Source organism: Terrapene carolina, unplaced genomic scaffold, assembly GCF_002925995.2.
Source record: "Terrapene carolina triunguis isolate 2854851 unplaced genomic scaffold, T_m_triunguis-2.0 Scaffold395, whole genome shotgun sequence".
NCBI lineage: Eukaryota > Metazoa > Chordata > Testudines > Emydidae > Terrapene > Terrapene triunguis.
The window spans coordinates 1,438,846-1,455,209 of NW_020664746.1; the positions used below are offsets into that span (position 1 = coordinate 1,438,846).

The 16,364-nt window shown below is 39.7% G+C and overlaps 1 protein-coding gene across 5 annotated transcripts in view; it reads right to left on the reverse strand.

Moving 5' to 3' along the window:
- The window catches only part of CSNK1A1 (casein kinase 1 alpha 1), a 52,404-nt gene that overhangs the window by 24,832 nt on the left and 11,208 nt on the right, over nucleotides 1–16,364 (reverse strand). For 4 of the 5 annotated variants that reach the window (XM_024203546.2, XM_024203544.2, XM_024203543.3 and 1 more), the window contains exons 3-5: nucleotides 9,061–9,187; nucleotides 6,996–7,094; nucleotides 4,389–4,472 (exon numbers count right to left, since the gene is read on the reverse strand). In XM_024203546.2, the coding sequence (XP_024059314.1) occupies nucleotides 4,389–4,472; nucleotides 6,996–7,094; nucleotides 9,061–9,187 (310 nt within the window). The remainder of the gene's footprint in view (nucleotides 1–4,388; nucleotides 4,473–6,995; nucleotides 7,095–9,060; nucleotides 9,188–16,364) is intronic. The other variant, XM_024203547.3, reaches the window with a different exon arrangement.

Sequence of the window (16,364 nt, forward strand, 5' to 3'; positions counted from 1 at the left end):
CCTACAGTTTGGACTATGGGGGTGTGAACAACAGTGCATGCTGTAACTCCCTTGTACAGATTCTGCGGGTGTGAACTAAAAGGTTCTTACTTTGCATTCATGTAGTTCTGTTTGAAAAGGACTACATGAATGCACAGTAAACCTTTTGGTTGGTGTCAGCAGCGGACACACGGAGGAGTCACAGAACAGCACTCTGATTTGCACTGCTAGTCACACCGCCGTAGTGCAAACTCTGGGGCAGTATAGACAAGCCCTTACTCAAGATCTGTGACATGTGATTATTAGTTAGGAAGGGAAATTAAAATATGGTATGGCTGTATGCATCACAAAAATGTATTTATCTTGAAGCAATTTTGCACTACATACATTTAGATATTCACTTAAAGGTAACTCAGCAACTTAAACCCTTCAATTATGTTTTGCTGTGCTAGCATTTGTGCATTTTAATTGTCCTAGCAATCAAAGATCATTTTGCATAGCATAAAAGGCCAATTTCAATAGCAATGAGATATATTGCTTTCAGCCATACACCCATATTTTTAAGCTACTGATAAGAAGTCAGCAAGCCAAGTACCATGAGATGCTTTTATTAAATCCAGCTGATTATACTCACATAGCCAAGCAGCTCTAGCCCAGTAAAAGGATCAGATTAAGATTTATTTCTACAAAGCTCATGTCAACTAAACCTCCATAACTATCAAACTTAAATAACAAGTAGGTTTAACTGGATTATGGTTAATGTGCTGTTACTGTATTTTCTTGTGGCAAAACTTCAGGCAGAATTTGGCAGCAAAGAATGAGACTGAGGTATGTAAAAAGTGTGTTCAGTTATAGATCTGGAATATTACTCTTTTGTCTCAGTGTTGAACAATTAAATCTGTTCCTTTAAGATACTCATATAATTTTTTTAGCTCAACCTTCAAGTTTCAGCCCGATGGCATGCGATACCCCACTGCCATAGATTAGATCCAGAGGCCAACAGAAGGTTGGGGTCTCAGTCCATACATAGGACAAGGGATTGAAGTGGCTGAGTGTCAGGCTATTAAGAGTGCTTTTGCGACTCTTAAATAATTCGCAGGAGAACCACACTCAAGGTCTTAAATTCAAAAGATTATTCCAGGTAACTAAGACAGAGGACGTGATTCTTAAATTCACTCAACAAATTAGGGTGGGGGGGGGGGAAGACACCAAAGGGATAGTTTTACCCTAGTATATAAGGAGAGATGGCTGCCTTTGGTACATCTAGGTGGTAACACAAATTAAATCAACATTTCTACTATGCAAAGAAGCTCCACTCTAGGGTGGCTGGCTGGTGGAGATTTGTTAACTATAGTTTCTTCTGGAGAGCAATCAAATTCAAAGTACAGTAACTCCTCACTTAATGTTGTAGTTATGTTCCTGAAAAATGCGACTAAGTGAAACGATGTTAAGCGACTCCAATTTCCCCATAAGAATGAATGTAAATTGGGGGGTGGGGGTGGGGAATGGGGTTAGGTTCCAGGGAAATTTTTTTTTGCCATACAGTACTATAGTTGGGAGGTTCCCCCACCTTACCCCATACAGGCACAGCCCACTGGCACTGGAGACAATGAGGCAGGCAAGGAGGTGCTGTAGGCTAGGAGAAGCACATTGCACAGCAGCAGCAGCAGCTTCCCCTACTCTGCAAGCACCAGGGGCGGGGGGCTCAACCCTCGGCCCGCTCACGCCACCTCTTCCCCCAAACCACCACCCTTAACCCACCTCTTCTTCCCCCCTCCTTTACTCCGCATGTGGCATCCTCCTCCCTCTTCCCTCCCCTGCCTTCTGCCCACAGCAATCAGCTGGCTTGCAGCGTTCAAGAGGAGGGGGGGAGGAGCGGAAAGGCGCTGATCCGCGGGGTCTGCAGGAGGGCGGGAGGCGCTGGGGGGTGTAGGGGAGCAGATGGGGGGCTGCCAGCTGTGGGCAAAGCAGGCAGCCAAACGACGTTATAGCGAAGCATTGCACAACTTTAAATGGAGCATGTTCTGTAATTGAGCAGGGACATAAGATCGAAACAATGTTAAGCGAGAGGACGTTTAGTGGGGAATTACTGTACACTTTAGCAGCCTGAAGACAGGTCTTACGTGGCCGAGAAAAGGGGCAATGTTTGATGCTGAAGAACTTGGGGACATTTTGCCATAATTTATACTTGTTTTATATTTAAGACCATGATCTTCAGAACCTGCTTTCGCACAAATTTGCATGAAATTTCTCTCTTCTTTTTCTCTTAAGGGAAAGCTTTGCCTTACTGAAATTTCTTCCAGTAATTTGGGTTGTTATTTCATGTTCCACCAGATGAAGCCACTGCCAGTCTCAAAAAGCAGTCAGAAAAATCTCCATTCTTAGCCACACAACACAACTACTGGCAGAGAACACCTCACAGGCTGAGCAGAAACCTCAAATTCTTAGAACTACTGGGACAATTTAATAAGGCCTAAAGTAGATGCTGTAGGGTTACACTTGTATTAGCATGCTACAAGTGCTACCTACCATTGACATAGGAAAAACTAAGTGTGATGTAAATTTATAGCTGACCTCCACACAGAAAGATGACTCCCATCCACTGTTCAAAGTTTAAAGCTTTGTGATCACATGACCGCCACCAATATGATCCTTTGATCACAAAAGCTGTTTGTTAGAGTGCCCCCTTCCAGTAATAACAAATACAAGTGTTTTATGCCTCAAAGGAAAGCCACCTTCCTCAATGACTACACACATTCACTTAATCAGAACATTTAAACTACACAAGGAATTTACAAAGTACTTTAAATACTTCAAAGTCTCAACTGATATGACAGGCACTTTTGTAATCCTTGGGGTCTGCCATTAATCGTAAGTGCAGGAAGAAACACAGCCGAATGGTATTAATCAAAATAAAAGGAATAGCCACACAGACAGCAGCAGTCTTTATAGTTCTTTAGGCAAATTCTGTATTTTTTCCTGGAGTTTTGTTCCACATGGCATTTTAAACCCTACCTGCTGCTGCTGCTTTAAAAAAAAAAAAAAAAAAAAAAAAAAAGAGATTAGTTGCAGGAATTTTGTGATACTCCATGCTTCCTGCTACAACTCTTATAGACCTGCTTAAATGCATATTGGGCTGATAAAGCAGTTGTTCCCTACTCATATTTAAAATGTACAGATATCAATTATTTAAAAATGGCCTAATCCAGTGATGTATAGTCCTTTTTTTACACTGATCAAGTAACTGGAATCTCTGTTGTATTCCACTGTAACTTCTTTTTCCTTGGGGACTTAACCTAGTCTCCAGGAGCAGGACAGCAAGTTCAGCCACCTCCCTTCTAGACAACTAAGGGTTCAATGGAGTAAAGTAGTATCTGTCAATGTAGGAGGCTGGGATCTCTTCAGAACACCCTCTGACCCAATTTTAACATGGACAGACTCTTTCATCAGATGCCAGTCAGCACTAACAGAAGAGCCATCATAGAAACAAGTTCAATAGCACCTTAATTTAATTTGACGTATAAAGGTAGGGCAGCTGCAGAATAAAGATTTCCTTGACTGACATGTTTTCAGAACTAGATTCCTAATGACTTAGTCAGCCAGGTGCAGCATAGGTAGTTGTTCTGTAGTACAAGCAGTGAAGATTACTGCTTCTGCAAGCTACATACCAGAATAGTACACCTTACCAACCAACTGATGAGTTGCTTACTGATTAATTTCCATTTAGTTTCAACTGCATGGTTAGAAATAGGCACAAGATTTGCTTTCCCTTTCCAATCATGTCCTCCCTCCTAGCAGAAAGGAACCCTACACTTAAGATTTGAAAGCAACAGGCAACATGGGATTATCCAAGAGAGGTTTATCAGGGCAGCCTCATTTTATGAGCACAGTCTTAAGTCACAAGTGCCCTCACACCACCATTTGAAATGGATTTACCAAGCAAAAACTGCATGGGAAGGGAGACTGACTGAGGTAGTCAACAGGATTTCCCCATATCTGAACACATTCAGATATACAGCATGCACCCTGCTAGCGGGCATATGTACAGACCTATGAGCAAGTCCTGCTGCTACATTGCTACCAGTTTGAAGGGGTAACCTATCCACGTCAAGACATGCAACGAATTGCACTAAAGTTTTATATACCAAACTAAAACCAATTTCTGCATTTGAATACAAGGCATGTACATATAACCCATTTCACATTAAAGTTTACAGAAAACACTTTACAGTTTAGACAAGCGCCACAGGGAAACATCTTAGAAATGTTACATGTTTGCCAAGTATGTCTGAATAATGCCAACATAAGAGGTGCTTTTGCAAGGTCTACATTCTCCAGAAACAAAACAAAAAAAATAAATAAAGCACATGAATTTGGGGTTGAGGTTGGAATAGGAGACAGTTTCAGACCTGGTTTAATCCTGAGAAAGATGGGTCCTGAGAAGTACTAACAGTCATGCTTCTTTTCCTCTTCCCCACTGGAGATTCTAAACACTGAACAAACAATAGAGGGTGGCAGTGCATCAAACAGTATTGCTTACATTGCAACAATGGCCGGCGCAGACAGGCAACACCGAGGCGTTAGAGAAAGAACAGGGTAGCCAAATGCCATCCTTCTTCCACCAAGCACTGTAGTTTTCCAAAATAGTTAATTTTTTTTTTTTTTTAAAGGAGAGAATTTTGAAAGATGTGGCAAGATAATTTTTGAATACGAGCCACTCCATAATGGCACTGCCTTAAACAGGGATAGCAATGGTGACATTTGGCTCTATCAAAAAAGGAAATTGAAGCTTTGCTTACAAAAGCATTCTTTGATACCACAAACTGCCCTTCCCCAAAAGACATTCAGAAAAAGTAAATCTTCAGTAAGGAAGAGGTAGAAGGCATTTAGTCACCTTAAAGTTTACTTTCATAAGCATGCAGGGCTTATTTCTAGCAGAGCTGAAAGTTCACCTTTTAAGGTAGGAACAAAGTTACTCCCAAATATCAAATTGAGAATAATTTAAAAATTGATCACTTAAATTTAAATTGTGACTACATTTTAAAAAAAAATTGCTTATAATTGACAGGAAGCTACTGGAACAAGATTACCATGGCACCCTAGTCTTTTTGTGACTGGCATGTCCTCAAGTAGTATGTACAAAACTATTAAATATGTAGCTGCACTTAGCTACAAAGAAAAGGAACAAAACAGTGTATTATATCTGGAAGCAAGTGTTTCTAAAATGGAGCAGCCATTAGTCCAAAACTGAACCAAAATGTCCCTTTTCAATTCTGCTTAGGTAAAGCAACAATTTTACATTCTTACATCAAGGACTATCTAAGTTGTTAAACTTGGTATTTAATAAAACTCATGCCTGCAACAAGAGTGTTTACCACCATTTCATTGTGTGGCTCCCTAACACAGATAGCAAGTGGCATTGACTAAAAATTCATGGTCTGCAGGCAATTTAGGTTTTCCACTCAGCTGATGCAACTAACATGCTCATCTAATAAAATGAGCACAGCAGTATTTTCTAGGCCATTATTCCATATCAAGGTAAAACAAGGAGCTACAATGCCAACCCAGCATGACTGTGCAAAAGTGTGGGAAAACGGCCAAAAACGAAAGAAGTTGGAAATCAGAGACAAACTAGTAAAAAAATTAAAACAAGCTATTTTAATTTTTTCTAATTATATTGCCAGGTCTTGCCAGAAAATTAAAGAACCTGACTGCTTTATAGCAGAGAAAAATAGAGCTCTATAGAGTAAAAGTATGAAACTTGGGAATGAGCAAGGTTTAACAGCAACAGGATTACATGAAGACTTTACCTTTCAATTTGACTGTTACAAAAGATTTTCCAACAAAAACAGTTAAATCTAAATGTTCATTGTGCACTGCACCCCTTCAGACAGAACTCTGATGTTTCTCATGTTAGCAACCAATTTTGTTTCTAATGTTAATGGCTTCAAGTTGGCATTCATACAGGCAAACAAAGGTAAACATTTTATAGTTAATAGTGCCGAAAGATAGTAAACATCCTCAGATAGCATATAAAGAACATAAGTGGGAATCTTGCTTCCAATAAAAAGCTTAATTATGTACGTTTGTCCTGAAGTTAAAAATTTCTATTAAATAGCATGCTTACTGCATTGCCAATGCTGCCTGTCTGCCCGAGCTCAACATAACAATTGAGAATTAAACATTTCACTCAACAGAACTAGTCATTGAAAACAGTATTTCTCTATGCAAAGTTTCCAACTGGAAGCATGCATCTCTGGCTAAGGTAACCCCCCCCACCCCCACCCACAAGTTTAAAGTTAGCAACTAGAAGTCCCCCAATTTGACTTAAAGTATTTAAGATCCAGTAAGGTCAGTTTTGATGTGTGATCTTCAAGCTTTCAGCTAATCTACATTTTAGTACTTCTCCAACTTGACAGGTTTGCAGAAATTCAGTTACAAATACAGTTTAAGTCAACAATGCTACCATTTATAGGCTGACGGTTATTTTTGTATGCATAATCCTGAAGATTGAAGATTTCATTACCAATCATTACAAATTTTTAACACCTTGGTGACAGGTAGGTCAGGAGCTCCTAAGCTGGTGCGAACACATTTTGCATCAAGAAATCAGTCCTGGAGCCAAGAGTTAAGATTTGATTTTAACATTAAGGGAAAAAAATTAAGCTATTCTGATATGCACTAACTTTGAATAATGAAACACCATAGTTGGACAGAGCACGTTAGGTAATCAATTAAATTAGTTTACACTTCAGATTTTTATGTTTAAAAACAATCCTGTCATTAAATCCTCCTTGTGAGGTGGGTCAAAGGCCCAAATGTTCATGGCACTGCATTTAGCAATACATGTAAGGAAATCCCACCACCTGGCATCAAAGAATTAAACTGATTTAGTCTCTTTAGCATATCCATTTCAGCAATGACAAATAGATTTTTTCAAAATCTAAATGTTTATCAGAACCCTTCTTAGAGGCATTACCCTCCTTGTTCTTTCATGCAGAGAGCATTAGACTAACCTTATTACAGTGACGCCCGATACCCATTAGGAAGTTATCTGGTTTAATGTCTCTGTGTATAAAATTCTTTGTATGCACATATTCAATTCTACTGATCATCTGTAAATACAAGAAAAAATAATCAGAATTTAACATTAGAAAGAGAAAGCTAAAGATCAAAGATATTAGAAAAAAAGTCATGTTTTAGTTCAAGTTCATTTTCCTTAATAATGAATGAGTTATAAATTGCATATTTAACCAAGTACATTTTAACAAGTACTCACAAAATAGATGTGTCAAGTGAAGCGACAAACAGTTTGATGAAGATAATCACTGGTCTGTCATCACTTGACCAATACTAGAAGTCTTCAGTGTAAAAGTGTCCAACTGTTTCACTATAAATAGCACAAGTGGTATTCACAATTGATTTATCCACAAATTTGAAAAAATCCAAGCAATCTAGCGGAAGTTACTTTGTTTACTACAGGACTGTTTTAGAAATCTTTTCCTGATATTGTTTAACTAGGAACCAACTCATTAACAGTTGGTTACGCCACATGTGCCTTTTAGCTATTCTGGTTATCTTAATTTGCTGGACACTACTACACTAGTAGTAGTGTAATGTAGACTTCGCCTTCGTTAGGCGAAGTCTACATTACGGGGATTATTGTGTTATAGCTACAACGTCATCACTATGCTGGTATAACCCCATATAGCGATGGAAGGTGTTTTTCCTGTTGCTGTAGGACCACCTCCCAAGCAATGGGAGCTAAGTCTTCCATCAACCTGGCTGCACCTACCCTAGAGGGTTAGGTTGGCATAGCTATGGTGCTCAGTCGTGTGGATTTTTTCACACCCTCGAGTGCAACAGCTATGTTGATCTAAATTTTAAGTGTAGACCAGGCCTTAGTGAACTATAGGTGTCAATACTGTAGCATCTCTCGAAGCTAGAAACAATCCTAGTACAATGTGTCCCAGTGGCCATCTTTAAATTTACTATACTAAAGTTCTACATCCTATCCAGCGGTGCGTTTAAAGGCATTCCTATTGTCCCATAGATACTTAAGTTACTCTCGAAGAATCAAAACTTTTCCTTTCACAACATTTAAAGATGCTGTTACCACAGCAGCCAAGAGAGTGGTTCTCCCTCTGAAGTGAGCATCAGTGACTAAAAGCAGCTGAGAACAAGGACAGTTGACACCTATCTCCACTCAGAAATGCTGTAAGCTTCCTTGGCTGACAGCCTGGGATTTCATGACCATTTGGCAAAGTGACAGTTGCTACTAACATCAGTTGATAATCTTGGATAATTTTCAACACAAGTTTTAAACTCACCTATATTTAGGTCCATCTAACCCTGGCACTCAGGGCACGAAATTTTTCACAGCCCTGAGTGACTTAGCGAGGTGGTTCTAATTTTTAAGTGTAGACCAAGCCCTAGATTTATGATGGAATATTTCACGCCTAAATAGAGAGGCAAGTGAATATAAGGCATTTCTAAGGTACTCACCACTAAGTATGTAACCTCAACTCTAGAGATTTGAATTAAGAGAAAGGTGTTTGGCATCCCCATGCTTGTCCGTACAGGAAAGCAGACATCCCAAAACCATTCAATTTGAGAAGACTAAAAGTCAGGATAGCAAGAATGTAGCAGATACACATTGATGTGCAGTGGCAGAGCTCGACAAAAAAGTCTATATACAGCCTGCCAACAACATGCTTGGCTGAAGCCTATTATGGTGCTTCATTTAAACAAATTAACCCAAAATTTTGAGGATCGCTTTTTACCAATACTTGACATCTGTGATGTAAGTAAAATAAAATTAAGAGCATGATTTTATAAAGCATTAACACTAGCACGGGTAGAATACTAATATTTGTGTTGCACTCTTAGTTCTCTACAATGCTAATCTTATGCTCTACTATACCACGAAACTGCCACTATCACGGTTCCTATTTTTTGCTTCTATGTGGGTCAAATAGTCACTTGAGTATTTGGAGTACTGAGTTGCACACATTCTGACACACTTAAAAGGAGCACTATTTGCTTCATTTTCCTTACAATGCGAATATAAGTTTCACATACCTGGTCTGCTAACATAAGTACTGTTTTCATTGTGAACCTGCGGGAACAGAAGTTGAAGAGGTCTTCAAGGCTGGGTCCCAGAAGATCCATAACTAGAACATTATAATCTTTCTCTTGACCATACCACCTGTAATGAAGCAGAGATGTCTGTTATCATTCTGTTTAAGATAAACTAACGATCTGTAGTATTAACAATGAGGTAGCCAGTTAATATTTTCTAGAAGATGCCAAGTAATACATTTTCCCACTTCAAAATAACAATTGAGATTGTTGATGCACAAATCCAATTAACTAGACTGTTTTACAAAGTGTTCAGTATTTATAAGCAAGCCCTGGCTACTGCTAGACATGGAGTATTTTTGTGACAGTAATTTACTTTGATGTAGATTAGTGGCAATGATGCATTTCTTTTATAATATTCATTTTGTTTAGGTCTTAATTGGATCAGCTCCATTTTGTTCTCCCTGCCATTGATTTCCAGAAAGCAGTACATAATGCTGGCCTTTAACTATGTTAACTCCCATTCTCTTATTAACCACCAAAAGCACTGACTAATAACAACCCACTGGCAGCTGGCCTTTACAAGCTGGATACAGTTTAATTTTTTATTATTAAATAGAATACCTTTTTGTAAAGCAAGCAGCAACAAAAAGCTCTGTAGCAACTTACTGAGTCACCCTACTTTCCGGAAAATCACTCAACTTTCATAGGACATTGAGCACAAAGGTTTTGTTTGTATTTTAATAAGGTGTGCCTTCAATTTTCACTTCAAACGAAGGAGTGTCAGTTTCCACCTGCAACTCTCACATCCCTCTGTCTTCAACTAGATGTCTGCCACTTCCTGACAGAAGAACATTTGAAAAATACCAGTGTACCAAATTAAAATGACAGAGCAAAGCAGAGGCAGCTACGACTTACAAAAAGCATATCTATTCTTTCAGCAATGAGGGAAGATCTCTTCCCATCCACAGTATTCCTACTAATGTGTCTATGGTATTTCATACCAATGCATACTATTATCCTACCAGATGTAATAGGGGTTGATGGGACCACTTCAAAATAACTCCAATTCTTCCCTTCGGAATGCTCAGTATGGCAGTGGGCTCATCTACATTGAGAGTGCTCAACTGTGAAGTCCCACAAAGCTTAAATACTTCCCTCCCATCAGGTTTAACATCTTTTTGGGGGGAGAGGGGAAGGGAAGAGAGGCAAGAAGGAACAACCACCACCACTGCTTTCTCTCCAGTTCAACTAGCACCTCTCCAAATAATGCCTAATCAAGATAATTGATTGGATGAAAGTCAGGAAAAGGACATGCTTTGAAAGGTTCTTCTCAGGATTCAGCAGTTTACAGCACATGTCCTCCTTGCTCATTACTGCTTGACAAAATGGTCATGACAAAAACCTTCTGCCATCTAACCAGCCAGAGACTGCACCTCATCTTATCAAAGATGGACCTAGCCACAGTAAACATACTTTTGTGACCTTCAGAGTTGACTACTGTAACTCTGTACATAGGTCTTTCAATGGACATAGAGTCAGACACTGGAGACTTCGATCATACAAAGTGAAGAAAATAAGATTAACTTTTCTGGGATCTGACTAATATGGCCCTTGCCATAGCATTAGTAATAACTATCCCAAAAATAAAGGTAGGTGAACAGAAGACTATATCAAGTTCCGACTTATGCCCCAACTACCATATGTCTGTATAACACCTGTAGCAAATACCTACTTAAGGAGAGGACTCTAGAAAAGTAAGGTATCACAGATTGCTCTGTCCTCAACCACTACTGACTCCATCAATCCAGGTCATGTGTTTCAGTACAGCCAAATGCATTGTCCTACATCTAGGAACAAAGTATAGGCCACACTGACAGGCTGGGGGCTATATCCTGGAAAGCAGAGTGTGAAGAGGACTTTAGGGGTTGTGGTAGGTAACCAACTGAACACAGTCTACCAGTGTGATGCTACAGCTAAAGAGGGCCAATATGAATAGGAGGATTAAGAAGGCAATATCCCCACTGTATGTGGCATTGACGAGACCCCCACCAGGCAGGTGTCAACACTTTAAAAGGACTTAGACAGGAGCCACAAGAATGATTCCATGTCAGAAAAACATGCCTTACAGTGAGGTTGGGAGTGTAATTTATAGTTTATGGAACAGAAGGTTAAAAGACAAATTGATCACATTCATAAAGTACATACACAGGGAGAACATACAAGAGCAGGGGTAGGCAACCTATGGCACACGTGCCGAAGGCGGCACGTGAGCGGATTTTCAGTGGCACTCACCCTGCCCAGGTCCTGGCCACCGGTTCGGGGGCTCTGCATTTTAATTTTAAATGAAGCTTTTTAAACATTTTAAAAACCTTATTTACTTTACAAACAACAGTTTAGTTATATGTTATAGACTTATAGAAAGAGATCTTCTAAAAACATTAAAATGTATTACTGACACGCGAAACTTTAAATTACAGTGAATAAATGAAGACTCGGCACACCACTTCTGAAAGGTTGCCGACCCCTGTGCAAGAGGCTCTTTAGTCTAGGGTCAAGACCCTGTTTTAATGGGGATGCCAAGGACTGACATTACTCTTGCTGGGGCCCAGGGATGGACTCCAGGGGTGGGTGGGTGTGTGTGTGTGTGGCGCCGGCCTCAGGTTACACCCCCTGCCTGGGGCTGAAGCGATTAGGCTTTGACCTCCCGCCCCAAGAGCGGTAGGGCTCTGGCTTTGGTCCTGGCCCCCCTGAAAGCTTTAGGTTCCAGTTTCCCTTTCAAAAAGTACTATATTTTGTTTGCATTATAGATATTGCTACCTGCACAGTCTAAAATAGACACAGTTACCCACCACTGTCCATTGTAAGACCATTTTCAACCCAAACAGTTCAATTTTGGTAAAGTTATAAGCAACTGAAATTTGGCCAAGTTAGGAGTTTCTGAAAGTCTCAGCACCTAGTTTGGCAGTTACGTTCTCCAAAGATTCTATCTCTAATGGGCATGCTGCAGGGGTAGAGCAGACTTTCCTGCTATTGCTCCTTCTACCTGGCAAGAGCCACTGTCACAACATGCATTGGGAACTGAGTTTCCCATGCACCCCCTGCTGGCACCTAGGAAGAAGAAGGAGAAGGAGGAACAACTTGACTGGAATGCAGAGGGATGAGGAGCTAAGGGGGCAGAGACTAAACACAGACAGGCTGGAGAGGTCGGGGCAGAAGGGTCTGAAGCCACTTGAGAATACTCCCTTCAGAACCTGGAATAGAACCCAGGATTTCAGAGTCCACATTCTTTTTATGTCAAATAGCAGCAAAGCATACTGAAAACATATGCATCATCCTGCAATCCAAGTGTTTTTAAACAAATCTCATGACTGTAGGTTTTTAAGCATAGGTTAGACCAGTGGTCCCCAACCTTTTTCGTCTGGTGAGCGCCAGACGACAAGCCATGGAGGACCGTGGCAGCGGGCGAGCATCCGCCGAAATGCCGCCGACAAGCAGCGTCATCCAGAGGATGCTGCTTCTTGGCGGCATTTCGGCAGATGCTCGTCCGCCAGCCAGTACGCGGGCGCACTTAGACACCATGGCGCCCGCGGGCACCGCATTGGGGACCCCTGGGTTGGACAAATGAGTTGGGGTGGTCTAGGACAGATCATCTCAACCTGGGGAGGGTGTCCAACTTTTAGGGGCGTGACAAATCTTCTAATAGTTCAGTAATTATAGTAGATGTAGGGGTACAGGGGCAAGCACCAGGATGCAATGTCACTCATTCAAAAACAATTTTAGGGGGTAGGGTGGGAGGAGTCCAGGAAAAACAATGCTAAGGTGGGACCTGATTTAAAAAAGGTTGAGAATCCCTGATATAGGTGTTCTTGGCCCTGACTCAGCACAGGAGGACTGTATTAGATGACCTCTCGAGATCCCTTCCAACCCTACATTTCTATGATTTAAAACTTAACACAGGAAATGAGCACATTAACAATGGAGCTGATGAATTAGTTTAGAACTAAAAAAAGCTGCTTAATTCAACGTAAGAAATAAGAGGTCAGTGTGTTTTGGGGTGTATATTTAGAGGGATCAAGCGTTTGGGCAGACCTTCCATAGAAGTTGTTTCCTACTTGCTTTGAAAAGCATTTCAATCCCTCCATCCAACCCTCATACATGCTATGAACAAATAGACAATTCACGAGCATAGCTCCACCTGCTTCTGCCCAAACATGTTTCACTAAGTGTTTAGGTTTACCTCAAATGTAGAAAGTGAAGGCTAATTTCAGCCATTTTTTTTATTTAAATTAAATTAAGGATTATACGAAGCAAGGAAGCAATATGCTCTATTTCTGCTATCAAAAAAAAAAAAAAAGGTAACTGATCCCAACCAAACTGTGCAGGTATATCTCAGCGAGGTGTATGAACTGTTGAAAGAGGTAGGATTTTTTCTAACAAGGCACAGGTTTTTTGTTTTTAAATAGACCGTTATCAAGGCGCGGACTAGGAACATCATTCACCCAGACTAAAATCAGTCTATTTTTAGATTTTTGCTAAAATCTCAATGTATTCTCCCTCCCACCAAAACAAACTATGTTTTGGGTGGATTATGTCCGTTACGGCAGATTTTGTTTGGGGATTTTTTAAAATACAGAAAAATCCCTGTCCTCATAACCAATTCTAAAATAAAGGATTTCAGTATTTATCAAGAGTTCTTAACAGGCTTGTAATATTTAGTCTCCATGGCCTAAAGCAAAGCTAGCTCTGCAACAGCTTACCAAAAGGAATTTATGTTGGAAAATGCTATAGTATTTCACCACCTCTTTAATTTCTTAAATTGTTACATGTCAGAAATAATTCTGGTCTATTCACACAACCAGTTAATTTGAAAGGTTTGGTAAAGGAGATCTGAAATATTCAGCATTTGCTTTGCTAAACACTGCATATCAGCAACTTCATTTTCCTGTAATGTTTCCAGAAAAAACTGGATTAAGAAGTTAGGCTACATCTTGTCCATTCAAGGTTTGTTTGGTAGCTGCTACTATTGGAAACTAATAGTAAGGAATGCAGAAACTTGGCTCTCACAAGCAAACCCTTGGAAAATATACTTACAACGTAGAAAGATCTGGCAAGTAGTCTAGTTTACGTTCTAGTTCTATATTCATTTAATCGATGTTAGCTGGCATGTAGAAGGACAATGTTACACAGACGTAAAATCAGCATTACCATTTGTGTTATGAGAAAATTATTTTTTTTTGTAAAAATCTGAGAGGCCCTTACCTAGGACACCCCTGCCACAAACTCTCCCCTCCTCTACACATGATTTCTCTCAAAGGCCCAGCTCCACAGCAGCTGGCAGAATTAAACAATACACACCTAATTTTATGTTTTGGGGGTGAATTAAGGGTCTTTAAAGATCTAGCCAGATATGAGATGCTATTTGAGCATCTCAGATTACAAATTCTCCAGATATCTATTGGAGATTAACTGTTGATCTTGCCTTGGATCTGGAAGTGCAGGAAATTACATTTTTTGTTTAAATCTCAGATTGAGGTTTACTGTCAAGAAGCATCAATACATTTTGGATGTGTTGGAAGTAAGGCAAGGCAAAAAGTTTATGATGAACGAAGTCAAGAAGTTAATACACTGTTTTAAGACACTATTAGCCACTCACACTAGACACACTAATAAGAAAGATGGAATATACGCAAGCCCTTTGAGATCCCTAGCTTGTAAAAATTCATATTATATAACGTCCTCAAAGAGATTACTCAGCGTCACACAAGATATTTATTTTTTCTGTGGCCTAAAAATTTGGTGTGCATGTTCTGGTTTTTGGCACAGCAGATGCTCACCCATCCTTGCTCATTAATCCACAAACATGTTAATTTTTTCATCATACTATGGTGTTTGTCAGATCTCAGAGGTTGCAAAATTACTAGCAAACACATGATTGCGTAAAAAGTTAACTTGATACTTCTTGATTGTGAAATAACTTGCATTCTGAGCTAAACAGTCCTTACTTCAGGGCATGGCTAAGGATTTACAGGTAGTCTTGGAATGATCGATTTTTAATCCGTTAAGTGTCAATAAATGGGATTTCACCACACACACACACACACACACACAAACTAATGAAAATACATGTTCATCAATGATAATCAAAATTTACAGATAGGCAAAGAAAGAAAAATGATGATTGAGAACTTAGTTTGCTTTAAGGATATTTACATTGTATATTTTGACGTGATGTTGACAATTTGCTTTTTTAACAGTTATAAAGCTTTAACTTTTTGAATCAACATCTACTGTCATTTAACAATTACTGTCTGACCTCCCCATTGTCTGGTCCCGCAAACACAGTTTCCCACAACTGAAAATTTAAATTGATAAAAATCTAAAATATCAATACATGTTTTAAGTATCAGTTGAAATAATCAAAAAAGAAAAATCAAATTCTGCCAAGCCTAGATATAGGCCACACTCAAGTTAGTAAAGTACTCTTTGTTTATAGGTGTAAGAAATCTGGGAGATCAGAAATGGAGGTAGCCTTGAGAGTTTTAGGCCTGCAGCGTTGCGGCAGTAGTCAGTTAAATTTACAACTGTATGCATCCCTGCTTTCCAATGGGCTGAAAATTTCATATTAATTAAAATGAACTATTCAAAAGGTACTGATTAAGATAAGGACATAGACTTTCAAATTAAAAAAACCTTACATGGCATCAAAGACTTGCAAAAATATACAAACCTTCCAGTCATATATGCGCATTAGCACATTTTTACTGTAGTAAAGCAGTGTAACATACATAGGCAGAGCTGGAAAACTTGTTTGTAACGTCCTGTGTTCCAATGTCTGTGTCACTATGCTGGGGAATTAAGTCATGTGATACTGTGGTGTGAGAAAGGATTTGGTTTGCAGCTCCCAGATGGGCAAGCAGGCATTCTGCCAAGTCACATGATTCACCTTAGTGTTTACTCAGCAAACCCATGGTTTTTATTTCTTTAAATGACTAACCTTGAGGAAAGCAAATAAAAGTGTTGATACCGCAGTGCTAGGTGCACAATTACTGTACTTAGTTCCACCAAGGCATCATCCTCTAAACAGCAACTGCTTTTAAGTTGGCTATAACTAGGGCCCTACCAAATTCATGGTCCATTTTGGCCAATTTCACGGTGATGGGATTTTAAAAATCGTAAGTTTCATTATTTCAGCTATTTAAAATCTAAAACTTCACAGTGTTGTAACTGTAGGAGTCCTGACCCGAAATGGGGGGGGGGGGTGTCACAGTACTGCCACCCTTACTTCTGCACTGCCTTCAGGA